General features: G+C 45.9%; 1 protein-coding gene across 1 annotated transcript; it reads left to right on the forward strand.

The window, feature by feature from the left end:
• The first annotated feature begins 3,577 nt into the window (after nt 1-3,577).
• MYOZ1 (myozenin 1) lies at nt 3,578-13,754 on the forward strand. The gene is made up of 6 exons (XM_053586128.1): nt 3,578-3,955; nt 6,593-6,683; nt 8,031-8,209; nt 10,776-11,022; nt 11,955-12,120; nt 13,243-13,754. Exons 2-6 carry the CDS (start codon nt 6,611-6,613, stop codon nt 13,472-13,474), a joined length of 897 nt encoding a protein of 298 aa, XP_053442103.1. The 5' UTR covers nt 3,578-3,955; nt 6,593-6,610; the 3' UTR covers nt 13,475-13,754.
• The last annotated feature ends 8,629 nt before the right edge of the window (nt 13,755-22,383 follow it).

Below are 22,383 nucleotides of genomic sequence, written 5' to 3' on the forward strand. Positions count from 1 at the left end.
GGTTTGTAGTACGTGTATATCACCTTGCGAAGCTACTTGAGTATGAGACGACTGAAAAGCCAGGACAGTTTACATGGGGACTGAGTTATACCAGTTAGACAAAGAATAGAACTAAGAATTCTTCCAGTCATCAGAATTTCAAAAGTTAGCAACTTTCAGGAGCATTTTCATGTCAATCAACCCCAGTATCCAGAAAGTGAAAGAAAATTTCCTCTGAGAATGAACAAATCATTGGCTTCATTACCTCATAAGCCTAAGACAGAAAAGAGGGAAAAGACAGCTATGGTATGGAGAGTGAGGTAGAAACCAGAAGTGGAGCAGAAATGAGTGAGAGTGACTAAGCCACAGAGAGGGGCATGGTGAGGGAGAGTACAGTGTTGCCAGAAAGTAAAGTTGGGGCTCGGCGCCTGTGGCTCAAGCGGCTAAAGCGCCAGCCACATACACCTGAGCTGGTGGGTTCGAATCCATCCCGGGCCTGCCAAACAACAATGATGGCTATAACCAAAAAATAGCCAGGCACTGTGGCGGGTGCCTGTAGTCCCAGCTACTTGGGAGGCAGAGGCAGGGGAATCGCTTGAGCCCAGGAGTTGGAGGTTGCTGTGAGCTGTGATGCCACAGCACTCGACCCAGGGTGACAGCTTGAGGCTCTGTCTCAAAAAAAGAAAAGAAAAGAAAGTAAAATTGGATAACAAGAAACCAGTCAGGAAGAAAACTGGGATCAGGAAAAAAATTGAGGGAGAAAAATGAACTTGTTTAAGTAAAGGGGTAAAGGAGGATGATGGAGGTAGGGAGGGAGGGAGGGTTTGTGCTGAGTGACAAAAGAACCATTGGTGTCTGTGCAACTTCCTTTGGGTTTATCCTCATTTTGTCTTTCTGCAACTTGTCAGATTACCTGGGGAGGAGTAAGGAAGCAGCCCGAGCCAAAATCTCTTTTTTGTCCTATCCTATCCCTCAAAACCCTAGCTCTTGTTCCTTTTCAGCTTCAGGTCCTGATCTCTGATTCTAGAGGGATAAGGACTCCCCCTCTCACCAAGACCACCACCAGCCGCATTTGCTGTTTGAACTGGAAAGTAATAATTTCCTTTGCATATTGAGCATGAGTCACAGTTCTTTGGTTTGTGCACAAGAATAAACTTATGCCCCATGCCTTCTGTTGCTGTCATTTCTTCTAGTTTATAGCCAAATCCTGATCTCTCTTTGGTCTTCTCTAACCCATTCCCCTGATCTGATTTCTGACCTCTGTCTCTATTCTTGCCTTCCCATTTTTAAATCTCTTGTCCTTCATCCGCAGGTCTTTTGCTTTTCCCTACAATTCTGTCCTACTCCAATTTGGACACCTCTACCACTCTGCTTGGTTTCCTCTCCCTACAGTTTCCATTTAAGTTCTCAACTTTCCTTCTCCTGTTCCATACTTTCCAGGCAAGGCCTCAGTTTACAGAACTGAGAGAGGTTTGGAAGGGCCCTCTGCAGTCAATATTTCCTAGGTTCCTGGAGGAACCAACAACTATGTTAAAAGTCTCTGGGAATTAAGTGAAGGGAAAGCAATGGCTGAAGGTGAAAGAGGGATGGGAGAGGAAATGTAGAGAGGCAGGTGGACCATCATGGACTAAGACTGATAAAGAAAGGAAGGCATTGGAGGCGGTCTAGAATTAAAGATTTCTGACAGGGAAAGTATCAGTGCTCCCACTTTACCAGCAGAGGGCATGTTCATGCCAAAAAACCAGACCCAGGATAGCTGCTTCCAAGTAAGCTGCCTCAGAATTCCAAAGAAGGAACCCAGAGACATGCTAGCCTATTTTATTTGCTTATTTTTTTGAGACAGAGTCTCACTATGTCTCCCTCGGTAGAGTGCTGTGGCATCACAGCTCACAGCAACCTCAAACTCTTGGGCTTAAGCGATTCTCTTGCCTCAGCCTCTCAAGTAGTTCGGACTATAGGTACCCACCACAACGCCCAGCTATTTTGTTGTTGTTTGTTTGTTTGTTTGTTTAGCAGGCTCAGCTGGGTTCAAACCCACTAGCCCTGGTGGATGTGGATGTAGCTGGCACCCTAACTGCTGAGCCGACTAGCCCGTTTTCACGTACTTATCATTTCAGGTACCCACTCATAGGAAATCAGATTTTCATTTCGTTTTTGAGGGGAAGGGTGGTAGTGATAATGAAGTCATCTTTTGCTATTTATGTTTTTTCTTCTAATTATGTCCTTGGGTTGGAAAGGAGTGGAAAGGGATGACAAAAGATGAGGGGTCTGGAGGTATAACTGGTCTGGGCAGAAGCCAGCTGGGAGAGGGTACATTTTAGCCCCAAGACGGAAGCTAAAAAAGTACAGGATGGGAGAAGGGCATGGTCAAGAAGAGTAGAGAGCTAACAGTGGGACAAGAGAAAGCTACAAAAGCCACTTCCTGGTGCAACTGTGTAGTCCTCACTAATCAGAGGCTCAGGTTGAAAGATCATTTGAGTCCATGAGTTCAAGTCCAGCCTGGACAACACAGCAAGACTGTGTCTCTTAAAATTTTTTATAAATAATTTTTGAGCTGGAGTCTCAGTCTCGCCCTGGGTAAAGTGCCAGAGCAACATAACTCACAGTAATCTCAAACTCTTGGGCTCAAGCGATTCTCCTGTCTCAGTCTTCCAAGCAGCTGGGACTAAAGGGGCCCACCACAAAGCCTGGCTAATTTTTTTTCTTCTATTTTTAGTAGAGATGGGGGTCTCACTTTTGCTCAGGGTGGTGGTCTCGAACTCCTGAGCTCAAGCAATTTACTTGCCTCAGCCTCTCAGTGCAAGGACTATAGGCGTGAGCCACCTCGCTCAGCCATAAATATATTTTTTAAAAAGCCACTTCCTAAGACAGCTACAACAGGGTGCCAGTGGCTATAGCAGAGATGCAGCAGCAGCTGCTTCCAGAACCTAAGCAGAAGGTAGAAGATTCAAGGTGTTCCTGCAGCTACTGAGGAAGGGGCTGGGCAAATGATAGACTTTCCTCAAGGGGGTCTCAAGCTTATGCCCCTGTGCAGAGGCATCTTTGGAACAATATGGGATAGTCCAGATCCCATAGGGCATGTTCTCCATTTGATAGAACCTCAGAGAGCAAGGCCTTGGTAGGTCACATGTGTCTCTCAGAGAGACTTCGATGTCTATCCTGCAATGCAGGCCGAATTGTACACCCTAACAGCAAATGGGGGTTAAAAGGAAGGTCCAAGTATCTGTACTTAGAATGGCTAGAGTTTAAGAGAAAAGGGAATGAGGTAGCAAAATAATTGTTCAAATCTTCCCCACTTCGTTCCCATATTCCATGCCTGGGAAACACTGGGTTTGGTTAGTTTGGTACTTTATCCTGCCAAGAGCTGGCTAACAGAGAAAAGACCAATTTATGTAGGAACTTTAAAAGAGCAGTTCCATTCTGAAGATTTCCTGTCCCCTGATATAGTGCCTTAAGTCCTCCCACCCCAAATATACCCACAGGTCTCTCCAGCTCTGTATTGGATTGGCTCTGAGGGGCCCCCAGGGCATGTTCTTCAAGTTCCCTCTCTCCCACACTGAATTCCTAGCCACCACTTGCTGCCTGCTTCCTCTTTCTCTCTGAGTCTTCAATTTCTCCCTCAATGTTTCTTTGGCTCTCACTCTTTGGCACTTGAGGTGCTGAGGGAAGGGAGTTCCTAGGCAGAGCGCACAGCGAGACAGCTATGGCTCAGACAGCTCAGCGGGAAAAATCTCAAAGGTCTTTCCTACCCTTCCAGAGATTCTGGGCAAAGAGGGCGGGATCTTGGTTCCAGGGTCTCAGTACCCCCTGTGCCATTTGAGCTGCTTGTGCTCATCATCTCTATTAATAACCACCCACCCTCCCCCACTGCCAGTGCTGCCCCCACGCCTGCCCAGCTCATGTTCTCCGGTCACAGCAGCTCAGTCCTCCAAAGCTGCTGGACCCCAGGGAGAGCTGACCACCGCCTAAGCAGCCGGTAAGTCTCCAGCCCTATGCTTAGTCACTCTGTTGACTTCTGTGTCTGTGTCTGCAACTATGAAACTATGATTCTTGATCCTGGGAGAGTAGACCCCTCCCCATCTATGCACAGCTCCCAGCTGTCAGTTCAGGGGAGTCACAGAGAGTTGGAAGGAGAGGAGTCCAGGAGGTTGGAGGGAATGGAGTGTTGGGGGTATGCACTGGAAAAAAAGGGAAACTAGACCCACTAAGTTAGTAGAGTTGTAGATGTGTTTTTGAAACAAGACTCAGCAGAGGATAGCATTTTGCTAAGTGCCAACTTCTGTTAAGGAGGGGCTGGAGTCTGTATCTTTTCCTAGCTTGTTCCCTCCACTGCCATATCCTATTACTATGTTCTGTCCTTCCTCAACGCCTTGCTGCTACAGTATTGCTGAATTGACATATACTTGTGTTCAAATGGCCCTTTCCAACCACCACCACTCTGCTCTGGGGTCTGGAGTGAGAGAGACTAAAGGAGCCAAGACCTCCCCGGCCAAGTTCCAGCTGGCCCAATGGAAGAGCAACAACTCTTCTTCCTATAGAGAATGTTTTTGGCTGAATCTCCAATCTCGTCAAGTCTGGTAGAACATTCCTCTGCCCCACTCCCCCACCCCGGGAAGACTGAGAAGAGAACAGCACCTGGAATCATAGCCCCAGTCTGACATCTCAATGCAAATAAAAACTTCAAATCACGCCAACCCATTGAAACTTGGGTGCATTGCCCTGTCTATATTATTGTTGTTTTTTAGACATCTGCACCCCTGGCTATGTTCCTAAGCTGTGTATCCACTCTATGTAAAACAGCTCACAAGAGGCTGCTAGAAGATGGGGGCTGGGGTACATCTATACTTCTACCCTCCCTCATAAGAAAATGGAAGCCCTAATGCAGTGGTTCTCAACCTTCCTAATGCTGTGGCCCTTTAATACAGTTCCTGTGGGTTTCGACCCACAGGTTGAGAACCACTGCCCTAAAGCAATGAGTTTTCACCTTTTGGGGAAATACATAGTTCTTTGAAAATATGATGCAATTTTGTCCCCTGAAGCCTTAACCCCAGGTTAAGAAGTTTGCCCTTGGCCAACAGTGTCCTGGGCTCGTATTCCCAGCAATTTGGGACGCTGAGACAGGAGCATCACATGAGGCCAGGAGTTTGAGACCAGTTGGGCAACATAGTGTGACCCCCATCTCAACAAAAAATTAAAAAACTTAGCTGGGTATAACAGTGTACATCTGAAGTCCCAGATACTTCGGAGACTGAGGCAGGAGGATAGCTTGGGCCCAAGATATTCAACCTGTAGTGAGCTAAGATCACACCACTGCACTCTAACCTGGGTGACAGAGTGAGACCTTATCTCTAAAAAGAAAGAAACAGCTAGGTGCAGCTCACGCCTGTAATCCCAGCACTGTGGGAAGCTGAAGAGGGAGAATTGCTTGAGCTCAGGAGTTTGAGACTTGCCTGAGCGAGAGTGAAACCTTGACTCCTAAAAAAATGAAAAACCCAGCCAGGGGCAGCGCCTGTGGCTCAGTCAGTAAGGTGCCGGCCCCATATACCGAGGGTGGCGGGTTCAAACCCAGCCCCGGCCAAACTGCAACCAAAAAATAGCCGGGCGTTGTGGCGGGTGCCTGTAGTCCCAGCTACTCGGGAGGCTGAGGCAAGAGAATCGCTTAAGCCCAGGAGTTGGAGATTGCTGTGAGCTGTGTGAGACCACGGCACTCTACCGAGGGCCATAAAGTGAGACTCCGTCTCTACAAAAAAAAAAAGAAAAACCCAGCCAGGCACCACAGGGAGTGCTAGTAATCCCAGCACCTTCCGGAGGCTGAGGCAGTGGGATGACCACAGCCCAAGTCTGAGGTTGCACTGAGCTATGATGCCATTGCACTCTGCTCAGGGCATAGGGTGGACTCCGTCTCAAAAAAAAAAAAAAAAGCAAAGAAATAAAAATAAAAAATAAGCAAGGAAATAAAAATAAAAATCACCTGTAGCTCAGTGGGTAGGGTGCCAGCCACATACATCCAGGCTGGCAGGTTCGAACCCACCCTGGGCCAGCTAAACAGCAATGAAAACTGAAAAAAAACAATAGCTGAACATTGTGGCAGGTGCCTGTAGTCCCACCTACTTGGGAGGCTGAGGCACGAGAATTGCTTGAGCCCAAGAGTTTGAGGTTGTTGTGAGCTGTGACACCACGGCACTCTACCAAGGGTGACACAGTGAGACTCTGTCTCAAAAAAGAAAAAAGTAAAGAAAAGGAAAAAGCAGTCCCAGCTGGGCAGGGTGGCTCATGCCTATAATCTCAGCACACTGGGAGGCCGAAGAAGATGGATAATTGAGTCAGGAGTTCAAGACCAGTCTAAGCAAGAGACCCTATCGCTACTAAAAATAGATAAAAACTAGTAGATGTGGTGGTGGGCGTCTATAGTCTCAGCTACTCTGGAGGCTGAGACAAGAGGATCACTTGAGCCCAAGAGTTTGAGGTTGTTGTGAGCTATGACACCCCAGCACTCTATCCAGGGACGAGGGAGTGAGACTTCATCTCAAAAAAATAGAAAACTAGGGGAAAAAAACAAAAAACAAACAAACAAAAAAACTAGTCCCTATCCATCCTCCAATTCCTTATCTAGGCTGAATCCACCTCCACAATGCCACTGTCAGGAACTCCAGCCCCCAACAAGAAGAGGAAATCCAGTAAGCTGATCATGGAACTCACTGGAGGTAGGGATATTTTCATCTACCTAGAATGGGATTTATTCTTAAAAGCATCATTGGCTGGGTGCAGTGACTCACACCTGAAATCCTAGCACTCTGGGAGGTTGAGGCAGGTGGATTGCCTGAGCTCACAGGTTTGAGACCAACCTGAGATAGAGTGAGACCTCATCTCTAAAAAAAATAGCCAAGCATTGTGGCGGTAGTCCCAGGTACTCAGGGAGGCTGAGGCAAGAGAATCGCTTGAGCCCAAGACTCTGAAGTTGTTGTGCGCTATGACGGCGGCACAGCACCCTACTGAGGAGGACAAAGGGAGACTCTTTCTCAAAAAAAAAAAAAGAGCATCCTTGATCCAAGAGTCCCAGAAATGTCATACGGTCACATATGTCTTAGGATGAATAAACAAGAGGAATTTCAGTAGCTGAAGTGTAGAGTAGTAGGGAGACGGGGGTGGGGAGAGGGTAAGAAAGGTAGGAAGAAAGAATCCACCACTGACTACTCATCCTTCCACCATTTTCACCTTGTAATCTGAAACAACATCCTGACATATTGCCCAGCACAGGTCCAGGGCCAGAGGGCCCATGGGTCAGTGAGGTATAATTGAGGAAGAAAACATGGCACAGACTAAGGCCTCAATAGTTTCTTTACATAAAGGGGTAGGGGACACATCTCCCAATACCAAGGTTCTTGGGAGCCAGAGTTCACAGAGGGGAAAAAAAGGGAAGACAAGAGTTAAGACAGGAGTCTGAGGCCAGGTGCAGTGACTCAACACCTGTAATTCTTACACTCTGGGAAGCCAAGGTGGGTGGATTGCCTGAGCTCAGGAGTTTGAGACCAGCCTGAGCAAGAGTCTCTACTAAAATTGAAAAACTGAGGCAAAAGGATCACTTGAGCCCCAAAGTTTGAGGTTGCTGTTAGCTATGATGCCACGGCACTCTACCAGGGGTGACAAAGTGAGGCTGTGTCTCAAAAAAAAAGACACAAATTTGTTCTTAGGGGTGGCCAACTCCACACAGGACTGGCTGTGGGCCTTCCTCCCACTACAGGGGCCTCCATCTATGATGCTCCTTAACTCTTTATCTCTGCTCCCTGTGCTCTGCTTCTTTTACCTCATTTACCTCTCCACTCTAGTCTCTCCGCTATTGTTACTACACTGTACCCATGCATTGTCTCCAAGTCCCAAGAAATTATAATCTCTCATAAATTAGATAAAGTTTAGTCAGATATAACAGCATCTATTCCTAAATGATCTCTTCTAGGACATACACACTTAGTTGTGGATCAGTTGTCCATTGAGAGCCCAGAAAACCCTACTTTCTTATTTCCCTTGCTTCTTCCTCCCTACTTCCATGAAAGGTGGACAGAACAGCTCAGGCCTGAACCTGGGCAAGAAGATCAGTGTCCCAAGGGATGTGATGCTGGAAGAACTGTCACTGCTTACCAATCGGGGCTCCAAGATGTTCAAACTGCGACAGATGCGGGTGGAGAAATTTATTTATGAGAATCACCCTGATGTTTTCTCTGACAGCTCAATGGTGAGTTTAGAACTTCACCACTATTTCAAAGCTTAGTTCCTTTTCTAATAGCTTCTTAGTAGGCCTTGAATCTCCATGACACCAAAAACCTTTCCTCCCTCAAAATTTATAAGACCGGTAAGCCCCCAGATACGTTGAGTCCCCAACAACTACAGGATGAGTTGCAGCCCACTTCTCAAATTCAGTCTGCATCTTAGAGCCATGCCCTCAGGGAGTATATTTCCTTCCTATATGGGTAACTGTTTAAGATAGGGTTGCTAATCAAACACAGAATGCCCCGTCCTATATTTTAAAGTTAAAATACATAGTGAATATTTCTTTTAGTAAAGTATGTCTCATGCAATACTTGGAGCATATTTATACTAAAAAAGTATTTGTTGTGCATCTGAAATACAAATTTGAGTGGTATCCTGGCTGGGAATGGTGGTTCTCATGCCTGTAATCCTAGTAATCTCGGAGGCCAAAGCAGGAGGATCCCCTGAGCTCAGGAGATTGTGACCAGTTTGAGTAAGAGCAAGACCCTGTCTCTACTAAACATAGAAAAATTAGCAGGACATGATGTCCCAGGTATACTGGAGGCTGAGGCAAAAGGATCATTTGAACCCATAGCACTCTACCCAGGGGAACAGAATGTGAGACTCTGTCTCAAAAAACCCCCAAAAACAAAGAAATAAATTTTAAGTGGTATCCTGTAATTTTGTTCGCTAAATCTGGCCACCCTAGGGTTAAGGGTTAAGTGAGTTTCTATAACCATCTCCTGCTAGAGCCATTTTTTAATTTATTTTATTATTATTTATTTATTTATTTATTTATTTTGAGACAGAGCCTCAAGCTGTCGCCCTGGGTAGAGTGCCCTGGCATCACAACTCACAGCAACCTCGAACTCCTGGGCTCAAGTGATTCTCCTGTCTCCACCTCCCAACTAGCTGGGATTACAGGCGCCTGTCACAATGCCCAGCTATTTTTTGTTGAAGCCATCATTATTGTTTGGTGGGCCTGGGCTGGATTCGAACCTGCCAGCTCAGGTGTATGTGGCTGGCACCTTAGCCGCTTAAGCCACAGGTGCCAAGCCCCATTCTTTCATTTAAAGGGTCAGTCTCTTCCTAAGAACCCCAGATGTGCAGACTGAAACTGTCCTTCTTCAAGATCCTACATCTTTTAGTCAGGCACCTTCTCCAAAAAAAGAGAAGTAGAGATGGGAGAGAGCCCAGGCACAAGATGTAGCTGAGGAGAGGGCCTTCTCTATTTCCTTTCTTCCTCCTACACTTTCTCTAGGTGGCTGGGGGAGAGTGGAATAGATGCCCACTTGGAGCTAGGGGCAGAAGTATCTGTCATTGGCCCTTGTGGAGGAGAAGAGTAAAAGTGCTGAGCTGCTGATAATCTAACTTTAGGAGGCCAAAAGCCCTCCTCCTTGCCTGGGTCTTGTTACACCGGGTGGGGCATTGGGATATGTGTGGTGGGATGGCCCGGAAAGCCTCCTGAAGGAGTTGGCCAGGTTATTTTTAGGCTTTGGGGCTGAATCTAGTGTTGCCCTTTTGGCCACCCTTCCCCCACCCGCTACAGTTTCACCATCAGGAAGTCCTGCTCAAGTGGCACCCAAAGGAGAGAGAGAAAGGAGAGAGAGAATACAGTTCAGACTGTCAGACAAACTGAAAAAGGGAGGGGGAAGAATCTCTCTAGTTCTTCATATTAAGAGTGGGTTCTGGCTCGGTGCCTGTGGCTCAAGCGGCTAAGGCGCCAACCACATACACTTGAGCTGGCGGGTTTGAATCCAACCTGGGCCCGCCAAACAACAATGACGGCTGCAACCAAAAAATAGCCAGGTGTTGTGGCAGGTGCCTGTAGTCCCAGCTACTTGGGAGGTGGAGTCAGGAGAATTGCTTGAGCCCAGGAGTTGGAGGCTTGAGGCTTTTTTTCAAAAAAAAAAAAAGAAGAAGAAGAATGGGTTCTTACCAGGCACAGGTGGCTCATGCCTATAATCTTGGCACTTTAGGAGGCCAAGGGCAGTGGATTGCTTGAGCTCAGGAGTTCAAGACCAGCCTGAGCAAGAGTGAGACCCTGTCTCTCCTAAAAATACAAAAGATAGCTGGCCATTGTGGCAGCCTCTCAAGTAGCTAGGACTTGAGGCAAGAGGATCGCTCAATCCCAAGAGGTTGAGGTTGCTGTGAGCTATGAGGCCAGGGCACTCTACCCAGGGCAGAGAGTGAGATTACGTCTCAAAAAAAAAAAAAAAAAAAAGGACTGAGTTATCCATGACAATTTCATCCTTTCAAATTTTGGCTTTGGCTATCTTTTCTTGGGTAATGGCAGGGAAGAGAACTGTGGAAAATGAGCAGCCCTCACCCTAAGTATAATTGGAGAAAATGAGCTACGGGGGTCCTACCTCTTAAGTAGAATGTAGTTCCTCTGAGTTAGCCTATCTAATCCATCTGTGGAAGGAGGAATCTTAAGTGTTTTCTGGTTGGCCACTGTCTTTGATCACCTCCTCCTTTGCTATACACACCTATCTTCATATATTTTCCTTACTCATTGCTAACCTTCTCCTCATTTTGTCCTTTCTTTTCAGGATCACTTCCAGAAGTTCCTTCCTACAGTGGGGGGACAGCTTGGCACAGCTGGTCAGGGGTTCTCCTACAGCAAGGGCAGCAACATCAGAGGCCAGGCAGGGGGCAGGGGCTCTGCTGGACAGTATGGCTCTAACCAGCAGCATCATCAGGACTCTAGGTCTGGAGCTGGGGATACAGGTCATCCAGGGGACCAGGCTGGGAGAGGAGGAGCTGCTGGCACAGCAGGGGTTGGTGAGACAGGATCAGGCAAGTACCTGTACCCCAAAGTAACACATCTGGTCTATAAAGTAGAGATTTCAGCTTGGCTCCCATAGCACAGTGGTTATATGTATAGGGATTGGGTTTCTCTAGACCAGCCACATACACTGAAGCTGACGGGTTCGAGCCCAGCCCAGGGCCTGCTAAACAACAATAACAACTGCAACAGAAAATAGCTGGGCATTGTGGTGGTGCCTGTAGTCCCAGCTACTTGGGAGCTGAGGCAAGAGAATCACTTAAGCCCAAGAGTTTGATATTGCTGTGAGCTGTGATGTCACATCGCTCTACAGAGGGTGACAAAATAATAATAATAATAATAAAGTAGAGATTTCCCCAAGAATGAGGCCTAGGCTTGGTGTGGGGAACAGGGGAGGTCGGCTGAAATATCTTGGTGGACACTCTAAGTCAAGGAAGATACAGAAATGTGTATATTTTACCTAGCAGCCTTATCTTTCAGTCAACTTTTGGCTTTTAAGATTCAGCCTGGGCGGCACCTGTGGCTCAGTGGGTAGGGTGCCAGCCCCATATACTGAGGGTGGAGGGTTCAAACCTGGCCCCGGCCAAACTGCAACAAAAAATAGCCGGGTGTTGAGACGGGCGCCTGCAGTCCCAGCTACTCGGGAGGCTGAGGCAGGAGAATCGCCTAAGCCCAGGAGTTGGAGGTTGCTGTGAGCTGTGTGACGCCACGGCACTCTACCAAGGGCGATAAAGTGAAACTCTCTACAAAAAAAAAAAAAAAAAAAAGAAAGATTCAGTCCCTAATTTGAACCCAGGCTGTCATTATGCCACAAACAGTTACCGGGATGTTATACCTTTGGTTCTTAGCCCCAGCAACTTCCCTAGTGTAGTGATAGGAGATTAACTTTCATTGGCAAATAAATCCTATAACTTGACTTACTTTTCTCTCCTATGGCTACCAGGAGACCAGGCAGGTGGGGAAGGAAAACATATTACTATGTTCAAGACCTATATTTCTCCATGGGAGCGAGCCATGGGGGTTGACTCTCAGCAAAAAAGGGAACTTGGCATTGACCTGCTGGCCTATGGAGCCAAAGCTGAACTCCCCCAATATAAATCTTTCAACAGGTAAGGGTAGTGGGAAAGGAAAAGATACATTCCAGCATATGACACTGTGCCCTTAGTTAGGTTAGAGACTTTAATTCAAATGTTTCAGAAGGAAACTAAAGAGTCATGTAAAAATACAGAGATTCTAATCAAGGGACTTTGCTCTTTTCACTAGCTCAGCTTCATCATAGCAGTGTGATGAAGGAAAAAATTGCAGGGAGGCAAGATGTGAATTCTAATTCATAGGCCACTTACTAGCTGTGTAGGCATTGGAAGCTCACCCTACTTCTGAGCGTTGGTTGCTTTAAATGTAAAATGGAAATGATACATGTTCGAGGGCCTCTTGAGGCTCCCTTCCATTCAAGGATGTGGTGCCATTACTTTCCTTGTAATATGATTCTATTTCCTATACTCTGCCTTAGAAAGCTTTAAGTACTTGTTCTTTTGGGATTGGGTTTCTCTAGACCAAGGACCCTCAAACTGTGGCCCACAGGCCACATGAAGCGGTGTGATTGTATTTGTTCCCATTTTGTTTTTTTACTTCAAAATAAGGTATGTGCAGTGTGCATAGGAATTTGTTCATAGTTTTGTTTTTAAACTATAGTCCGGCTCTCCAATGGTCAGAGGGACAGTGAACTGACCCCGTTTAAAAAGTTTGAGGACCCCTGTGTGAAAGCAGGATAGGGAAGAACTAGAGAAGTGCTTTTGCAATTGGTCTTAAGGAGCCTGGATTTTCCAGGCAATATTAATTCCTCTCAGCTAGGCCATCTACCGTCCTCTGGGTTTGGGGGTACGGATTAGATGGATGGTGGGGTCTCTACATTGTAATTTAATGTGGCCTTAGCCCCTTGGATATATAGCATTTGGGATCACTTTTTCTGAAATGCTGATCTGGGTCCCAACTATCCATGAGACCAACTAGATTCCTTTTCTCATTATTAGCTTTGGGGAAACAAGCAAACCATGAAGGCAAAGTGGGGTGATAGGGGAAAAGACGAAGGAGTGCAGAAACAATCTCAAGCCAGAATTCACAGATTTTCCCATTCTCAAAACAGGGTAACGTCTCTTGTTACCTGATAAGGCTTGATAAGGCTCTGTTTCTTTTATCCAGATTCTTAATCACAAAATGTGTCCCCTCCTCAGGACAGCAATGCCGTATGGTGGATATGAGAAGGCCTCCAAACGCATGACCTTCCAGATGCCTAAGTTTGACCTGGGGCCCCTGCTAAGTGAACCTCTGCTCCTGTACAACCAGAACCTCTCCAACAGGCCTTCTTTCAATCGAACCCCTATTCCCTGGCTGAGCTCCGGGGAGCCTGTAGACTACCATGTGGATATTGGCATCCCCTTAGATGGAGAAACAGAGGAGCTCTGAGCTATTTCCTCCTCTAATTTGCATCAAGTTTCCTCTCTCTGGTTCCAATTTGGAGAGAGAATGCTGAGCAGGATACCCCTACTGTTAATCCAGTATCCTTATGGGAATGCAGGAAAAAAGGAGAGAGATATCTGCCTTTCCATCCTTCACTCCAAGTCCCCACTCCAAACATCCTTCCTTGCCAACTCAGAGCTCCCCTTCACTTGCTCCATATGGAACCTGCTCTTTTATGGAATTTGCTCTGCCTTGGGTAACAGTCAATAAACTTCAAGAAAATGAACTCATTCTTCCTCTGATAATTGAGGGCAGATGAAAGCTGAGGATGATAATGCACAGAGAATAATTAAAGCCAAATACCAAACATTGATTATTCAAACTTTAAGACCAGACCTGATCTGGTTGCTTATACACCCGCATCCACAAAACCACATTCATAGGTATATACAAAAACATATTTATTCAACCATACATGAGACAAATAATCATGCACAAACAAATGTTCTGGGCTTGGCGCCTGTAGCTAAGTGCTTAGGGCACTGGCCACATGCACCGGGGCTGGGAGGTTCAAACCCGGCCAAGGTCTGCTAAACAACAATGACAACAATAACAGAAAACAGCTAGGCATTGTGGCAGGTGCCTGTAGTCCCAGCTACTTGGGAGGCTGAGGCAAGAGAATCGCTTAAGCCCAAGAGTTTGAGGTTGCTGTAAGCTGTGACGCCACAGTACTCTACTGAGGGCGACATAGTGAGACTCTGTCTCCAAAACAAAACAAAACAAAACAAAACAAAACAAAACAAATGTTCTGGCCCATATGTGGGCAAAGCTAAAAAGCTATTGTGCACTGCAGTTAGGAAATCGGTGTTGGTGACCCTAGTGTTAGCACTCTGTGTAGCTGATTAGAAGCTGAGATAAGGCTGGGCATGGGTGGCTCATGCCTGTGATCCTGGCATTCTGGGAGGCCAAGGCAGTGGACTGCTCGAACTCAGGAGTTCAAGGTCAGCCTGAGCAAGAGCAAGACCCCATCTCTGCTAAAAATAGAAAAATTAGCCTTGTGTTGTAGTGGCACAATGCCTATTGTTCCAGCTACTCAGCAAGCTTAGGCATGAGGATTGGTTTGAGCCTAATAGTTTGAGGTTGCTCTGAGCTATGACACCATGGCACTCAACCCCAGGGTGACAGGGTAAGACCCTGTCCAAAAAAAAAGAAGTTGAGATAATCAGGGTTATGCTGATCATCAGAGAACTAGAAAGCAAGCCATAAAATTTCCAGATGATACCAGAGTGGACTTTGGGATATAGGTATCAAAAGATTACAGATTCCCAAAAGGATGAAATAGAATAGTGACCCATGTGGAAACCAGAAGAGAATGGGAAAAATTAGCTACAGTTGTGTAAGTATTCTTGGCTCTGTGTGAACATAGCAAGAAAAGATCTACATCTTACTGGGCACTGCAGTAAAGCCCAGAAAACATTGTGATTGGGAAGAAACCATGAGAGCCCACTAGGAATGAGCAATATTATTCTTTTTATTGATTTAAAGCATGAGGTCTCTCTGGAGTCCCAGGCTTACTACCACATTCCACAAAGTAAGAGCAATTCAGATCAGAGAGAATAAAGAGAATGTTAATAGTGTCTGGGAAAATAACCTCTAAGGAGAGCTGGCTGAATTCAACCAACTCCATGAGCTGTTGATGGTTAGATTAAGTCGCCAGACCTGCATTAGACCAACAAAATTTTAGAATCTCTTAGGTCACATGACATTTACTTTAGTCACCTTCATTTATAACCTAAAGAGTGAATTTTTTTTGTTTGTTTTTTTGAAACAGAGCCTCAAGCTGTCGCCCTGGGTAGAGTGCTGTGGCGTCACAGCTCACAGCAACCTCCAACTCTTGGGCTCAAGTGATTCTCCTGCGTCTGCCTCCCAAGTAGCTGGGACTACAGGTGCCCGTCACAATGCCCGGCTATTTTTTGTTGTAGCCATCATTGTTTGGTGGGCCCGGGCTGGATTCGAACCTGCCAGCTCAGATGTATGTTAGCCACTTGAGCCACAGGCGCCAAGCCCCAAAGAGTGAATTTTGAGACATTCATATCTCCTCTAAACTTGTATTCAAAACTCTACTTCTATGTGCATTTTTCTAAGGAGAGATTTGTTATAGTTTGGAGTTTTCCCCAAACAAACCCTGAAACAAAGATTTGGATGCAAGTAGTTCAAGTGGGAGGTGATCCCAGAAATTCAAGCAATATAAGGGAGTGACAGGAAAGCCAATAAAGGGTTTTTGTGGCAACTGGGGCAGAATCTCACTGGGGAACCTCAGGGAATAATGCTACTCAAAATGTATTCCACAGATCGGCAGCATCAGTATCTCCAGGAACTTGGTTAGAAATGCATGGTGGCTCACACTTGTAATCCTAGAACTTTGGGAGGACAAGGCAGGAGGATTGCTTGAAGTTAGTTTGAGACCAGCCTGAGCAATTTAGAGAGACTGCTGGACGTGGTGGTACATCCCTATAGTTCAAGCTACTTGGGAGGCTGAGTGAGGCAGGCAGATGGCTTGAGCTTAGGAATTTGAGGTTTCAGTGACCCACAATGACACCATTGCACTCATGCCCCTCTCTCCAAAACAACAACAAAAGAAATGTAAATTCTAGGGCTTGGGAATTTGTAGCTTATTAATATCTCCAAGTGATTCTCATTTGCTAGAAAAATTTGAGAACCAGTATAGTAGAACATATCTCAGAATTACTCCATTAAGGGTATGAGGAACAATAGTATTGAGCTACTAAATGCCATCTCTCACTGGTTGTGGTTTGTTTCTGATAATATTAACTCCGTTGGCCTTTTCAGACAAAGAGACACTAAGGTGTTTGAGGCAGTAAGCTCTGGGCCTATATAGAATCTGTCTACTAAAGTTGTAGTGAACTCTGGGGTGCGCTGAGAGAATATGGGTAGGGCACAGATAGGATGTGGATAACTGTTCGTAGCCTTCATCAGATTCTCAGGTTTATAAGTCTGTAAGCCCCCCAGAAAATTAAGGACTACATATTTTTTACAAATGCTTATTGCATGCCTTCTGTATACCAGGTATTGTCAAGCAAAAGAGGTACAAAAATAACTTTCATGTGACAAGTAATTTTCATAGTTAACCATAAAATAATTATTAAATGCCTTCTCTTAAAGTTGGAGAAAAGAATGTCCAGAGTCTGCTAGTCAATAGCTCTGAAAATGATTTCTTCAGGCTCAGATTGTCTGAAATTTTAAGTATAACAAAAAATTATGATGCAAGTTTATTTATTTAAAGGGAGCTCAGGTTGATTTTAAAATTATCTCCTTGGTAAGTCTACATAGAAGTCAAATTATGGTCATAAGTTACAATGGTGGTTTGTGCATTCAAGTGCACACTTGTGCAGGATCCAATGAGAAATCTAAGTTCTCAAACTTTGCCATCCCTTTGTCCCTTAAAACTATTTTTTTTTTTTTTATTAAAACATTCTTTGTTCACTCTGGGAGGCAAAGGCGAGTGGACTGCTTGAGCTCAGGGGTTTGAGACCAGCATAAACAAGAGTGAGACACATCTCTATGAAAAATAGAAAAAAGAAAAATTAGGGCTCAGCACCTATAGCTCAGCAGCTAGGTTGCCAGCCACATACACTGGAGCTGGCAGGTACAAACCCAACCCACGCCTGCCAAATAAGAATGACAACTGCCTCAAAAAAATAGCTGGGCGGGCTGGGCGTGGTGGCTCACACCTGTAGTCCCAGTGCTGTGGGAGGCCCAGGCGGGTGGATTGCCTGAGCTTGGAGGTTTGAGACCAGTAGGAGCAGGAGTGAGCCAGAGTGAAACCCCATCTCTACTAACATTAAAAAAAAAAAAAAGCCGGACGTTGTGGTGGGCGTCTATAATCCCAGCTCTGGGGAGGCAAAGGGAAAGAGAATCGCCAAAGGAAGAACAAAAAAAAAAAAAAAAGAAAGAAAGAAAAGAAACCAAACAAACAAACAAAAACTTCAAATGAAGAAGAATGAACAAGCAAGCTGAAATTGAAAGAAAAAGAAATTAAAACAAAATAGCTGGGTGTTGTGGCAGGTGCCTGTAGTCCTAGCTACTTGGGAGGCTGAGGCAAGAGAATCACTTAAGTCCAAGAGTTTGAGGTTGCTGTGAGCTGTGATGCCACAGCACTTACCGAGGGTGACATAGTGAGATTGTCTCACAAAAAAAAAAAAAAAAAATTAGCCTGGCTGTAGTCCTAGCTATTGGGGATGCTGAAGCAAGAGGATTGCTAGAGCCCAGGAGTTTGAGGTTGCTGTGAACTATAATGATGCTATGGCACTGTAGTGAGGGTGGAGGGGGTGGGGCAGAGCAAGACAGTGTCTTAAAAACAAAAACAAATACAGGTGGCACCATGGCTTAGTGGGTAGGGCTTTGGCCACATACACCGAGGCTAGTGGGTTCGAATCTGGCCTGGGCCAGCTAAACTACAATGACAACTGCAACAACAAAAAAATGCCAGGCGTTGTGCAGGCGCCTGTAATCCCAGCTACTTGGGAGGCGGAGGCAAGAGAATCGCTTAAGCCCAAGAGATTAAGGTTGCTGTGAGTTGTGACGCCATAGCACTCTACTGAGGGAGACAGCTTGAGACTCTGTCTCAAAAACAAACAAACAAAGACAACCCCCCAAACAAATACAAACCATTCTTTCTGACAGGCTGGGTGGCTCAGGCCTGTAAGCCTTGGGACTTGGGGAGGCTGAGGCAGGTAGATTGTTTGAGCTTAGGAGTTTGAGATCAGCCTGAGCAAGAGCAAAACCTGTCTCTAAAAAATAGTCAGGCTTTGTGACAAGCACTTGTAGTCCCAGCTACTCCAGAAACTGAGGCAGGAGGATCACTTGAACCAAAGAGTTTGAGGTTGCTGACAAAGTGAGACTCTGTCACAAAACAAAACAAAAAACAACCATTATTTCTTCAAAAATGTTTAATACACTTGAATACCATGGATCACAGTGGCCACACATTGGCAGCAGAGTTTACTGTTTATCCTGCGTCCACTTTTTTTTTTCTTGAGACAGAGAACTAGAAAAATTAGCCACAATGTCTAGTCTTGCTCAGGCCTGGTCTCAAACTTCTGAGTGCAAACGATCCTCCTCCCTGACTTTCCCAAAGTGCTAGTAAAATAGGTATGAGCCACCCCATCATCACTGTTTTAAAACTCGAAGAGGTTAGGCCAGGCTCAGTGGCTCATGCCTGTCATCCTAGCGCTCTGGCAGGCCAAGGTGAGTGGATTGCCTGAGCTCACGGGTTTGAGACCAGCCTGAGCCAGAGCGAGACCTGGTCTCTAAAAACAGTTGGGTGTTGTGACAGGTGCCTATGATCCTAGCTACTTGGGAGGCTGAGGCAAGAGGATTGTTTAAGCCCAAGAGTTTGAGGTTGCTGAGAACTATGATGCCACCACACTCTACCAATGGTGACAAAAACAAAAACAAACAAACAAAAAACCCTGGAGAGGTAGCCCTTTAGACAGGAGCTTGTAGTCTCCAGGGTGTCCTACTCTTCCCTACTAGCTATTGTTTTGCACTAGGTCATCTTTCATTGCTACTTGCCTACCCTCTACAGCCATTTGAGTTAGCAACTTCAAGGGTTTCTTTTACATAAACCACACACCCATGATACCTTCCTTCTGCTCACCTGCCCCCCCAACCTAGTTGTACATTCACTAATATATAGGGCATTCCAAAAGTCACCCCTAAAGTCACTATACTTAATTTAAATAAAAGTACATTTAGCTAAATTTCCCATTTTCCTTATGTATGCAACTTTAGGGACACATTGTGAGTCTAGATTTGAGTTGTTTAAAACTGTAATCACTGGCTGGGTACCCATAGCTCAGTGGTTAGGGTGCTGGCCACATACGCCAGGGCTGCCGGGTTCGAACCCAGCCGGTCTGCCCAACAATGACAACTACAACAAAAAAATAGCTGGACATTATGGTGGGCACCTGTGGTCCCAGCTACTTGGGAGGCTAAGGCAAGAGAATCACTTAAGCCCAAGAGTTTGAGGTTGGCGTGAGCTGTGACACTACAGCACTCTACCGTGGGGGACATACTGACACTCTGTCTCAAAAAACAAAAACAAAAACAGAACAACTGTAATCACTAGGAATATGTGGCTAAAGAGCTCTTACAATGTGCCTACTGGGTATTATCTCTAATATCAACACTGAATTTGGAAAACGTAGTACTAAATAAAAATACCTCACATATGGGGCGGTGCCTAAGGCTCAAAGGAGTAGGGCACCGGCCCCATATACTGGAGGTGGTGGGTTCAAGCCCGGCCCCAGCCAAAAACTCTAAAAACAAAAACAAACAACTTCCCCCCTCACATATAACACTGATTCTATGTTGAAATGATATTTTGAATATGTTGGGCAAAATAAAACTAAAATGTATTACTAAAATTGACCTCCCTTTTTTTTTTTTTGTTGAAACCGTCTCACTTTGTCGCCATCAGTAGAGTGCCTTGGCATCACAGCTCACAGCAACCTCAAACTCTTGGGCTGAAGTGATTCCCTTGCCTCAGCCTCCCTAGTAGCTGGGACTACAGGTTTCTGCTACAATGCCCGGCTATTTTTTTTTTTTTTTTGAGATGGAGGTCTTGCTCTGGCTCAGGCTGGTCTTGAACCTGTGAGCTCAAGCAATCTACGGGCCTCAACCTCCCAGTGCTGGGATTACAGGTGTGACGGACCACACCCATCTTTTTTTTTTTTTTTTTGAGACAGAGTCTGAAGCTGTGCCTTGAGTAGAGTGCTATGGCATCATAGCTCACAGCAACCTCCAACTCTTGGGCTCAAGTGACCCTCTTGGCTCGGTTTTTCTATTTTTTTTTTTTTTAAATAGAGACAGGGTCCTGATTTTTGCTCAGGTTGGTCTGGAACTGGTGAGCTCAAGCAATCCACCCACCTCGGCCTCCCAGACTGCTAGAATTACTGGCATGAGCCACTGTGACACCTGGTGTGACTTTATTTTTTTGTCACCCAGGCTGGAGTGCAGAGGCAAAATCATAGCTCACTGTAATTTTTTTTTTTTGCGGTTTTTGGCCAGGGCTGGGTTTGAACCAACCACCTCCGGCATATGGGGCTGGTGCCCTACTCCGTGAGCCACAGGCACCGCCCAGCTCACTATAATCTTGAAGACCCTGGTTTAAATGGTCCTCCTACCTTGGTCTCCTAAAGTAATGGGATTACAGGCCTGAACCACAGCACCAAGCCCTAAAATTAACTCCACATGTTTATTTATTTTGAGACAGAGTCTTATTATGTTGCCCTCCATAGAGTGCTGTGGCATCACAGCTTGCAACAACCTCCAATTTTGGGGCTTAAGAAATTCTCTTGCCTCAGCCTCCCAAGTAGCTAGGACTACAGGCGCTGGCCACAATGCCCAGTTATTTTTTTGTTGCAGTTGATTAGCTGGCCAGGGCTGGGTTCGAACCCGCCACCCTCGGTGTATGTGGCTGGTGCCTAACCACTGTGCTACGGGCACAGAGCCATATATATATATATCTACATATATATATATATATTTTAATTTACTGTTTTTTAAGATGGAGTCTCACTTTGTCATCCTCAGTAGAGTGCAGTAGCATCATAGCTCACAGCAACCGTCAACTCTTGGACTCAAGCAATTCATTTGCCTCAGCCTCCTAAGTAGCTGAGGCTACCAGGTGCCTGCTACAATGCCCAGCTATTTCTAGAGGGGGGTCTCTCTTGCTCAGACTGGTGTGGAACCTGTGAGCTCCGGCAATCCACCTGCCTTGGCCTCCCAGAGTGCTAGGATTACGGGTGTGAGCAACAGCTCCCGGCCAATTCCAAGTATTTTCTTGTGGCTACAAGAAAATTTATGTTGCATAGCGTGACTTGCAATGGTTTAAACATAAGCAACTTATCAGAGTGACTTATGGGCTTCAAGAATTAAAAAAGTATTCTCCATTTATTATTTCTAGTCCTTTGTCTGCGTTTCACTCTTCTTCGTTGACCAGTGTTCTTCAACACCACTTTCTGATGCTGTTGGGTTAGTCTGCATGTCTGAGAGTAGCAAGAGAAAGACCTGCAAGGGCTGAGACAGGCATCTAATAAGGATGCATCCCCCGGGCAGCAAGCAACAAATGCAAAGTTCAAATCGCACACCAATGCGGTTCCCTTCCGCACCCAGGACCAAACACCTGTGCTTAACGTTCAATTTTTTTTTTCTTTTGGAATTTACTTCCATTTTTGGTCTAGCGAACTGATGGGGCGGGGCACCTGTGGATAAACATGTCTATGACGCCAAATACCATTTAAAAACCAGGGGTGGGGGCGGCGCCTGTGGCTCAGTGAGTAGGGCGCCGGCCCCATATGCCGAGGGTGGCGGGTTCAAACCCAGCCCCGGCCAAACTGCAACAAAAAAAATAGCCGGGCGTTGTGGCGGGCGCCTGTAGTCTCAGATACTCGGGAGGCTGAGGCAGGAGAATCGCCTAAGCCCAGGAGTTGGAGGTTGCTGTGAGCCGTGTGACGCCACGGCACTCTACTGAGGGCCATAGAGTGAGACTCTGTCTCTACAAAAAAAAAAAAAACAAAACAAAACAGCGGTGGGGTGGAAGAACGGATAAAACTATAGCAAAGGTAATGGGGCAATGGGAATGTCAACTTATGGCTTGCTCTATCCATCTCCAATTACTCTGCCTGTATGAGGAAAATGTTGGGGAAACGACCTCCAGCTTAAAGCGACACTACTCTGAGGTAGTTGGGGAAAGAAGGCCACATCCTTAAAGTTATTCCAGTGTGGGGTCGGCCATGCTAACTTTCCAGAGCCCCAATGGACCGTCTGCCCTGCAATAGTTTTGTGAGGCTTAGTGCGTTCAACCTTCAGTTTCGTCCGCGCTCCACCTC

This window comes from Nycticebus coucang, chromosome 3 (assembly GCF_027406575.1).
Source record: "Nycticebus coucang isolate mNycCou1 chromosome 3, mNycCou1.pri, whole genome shotgun sequence".
NCBI classification, from domain to species: domain Eukaryota; kingdom Metazoa; phylum Chordata; class Mammalia; order Primates; family Lorisidae; genus Nycticebus; species Nycticebus coucang.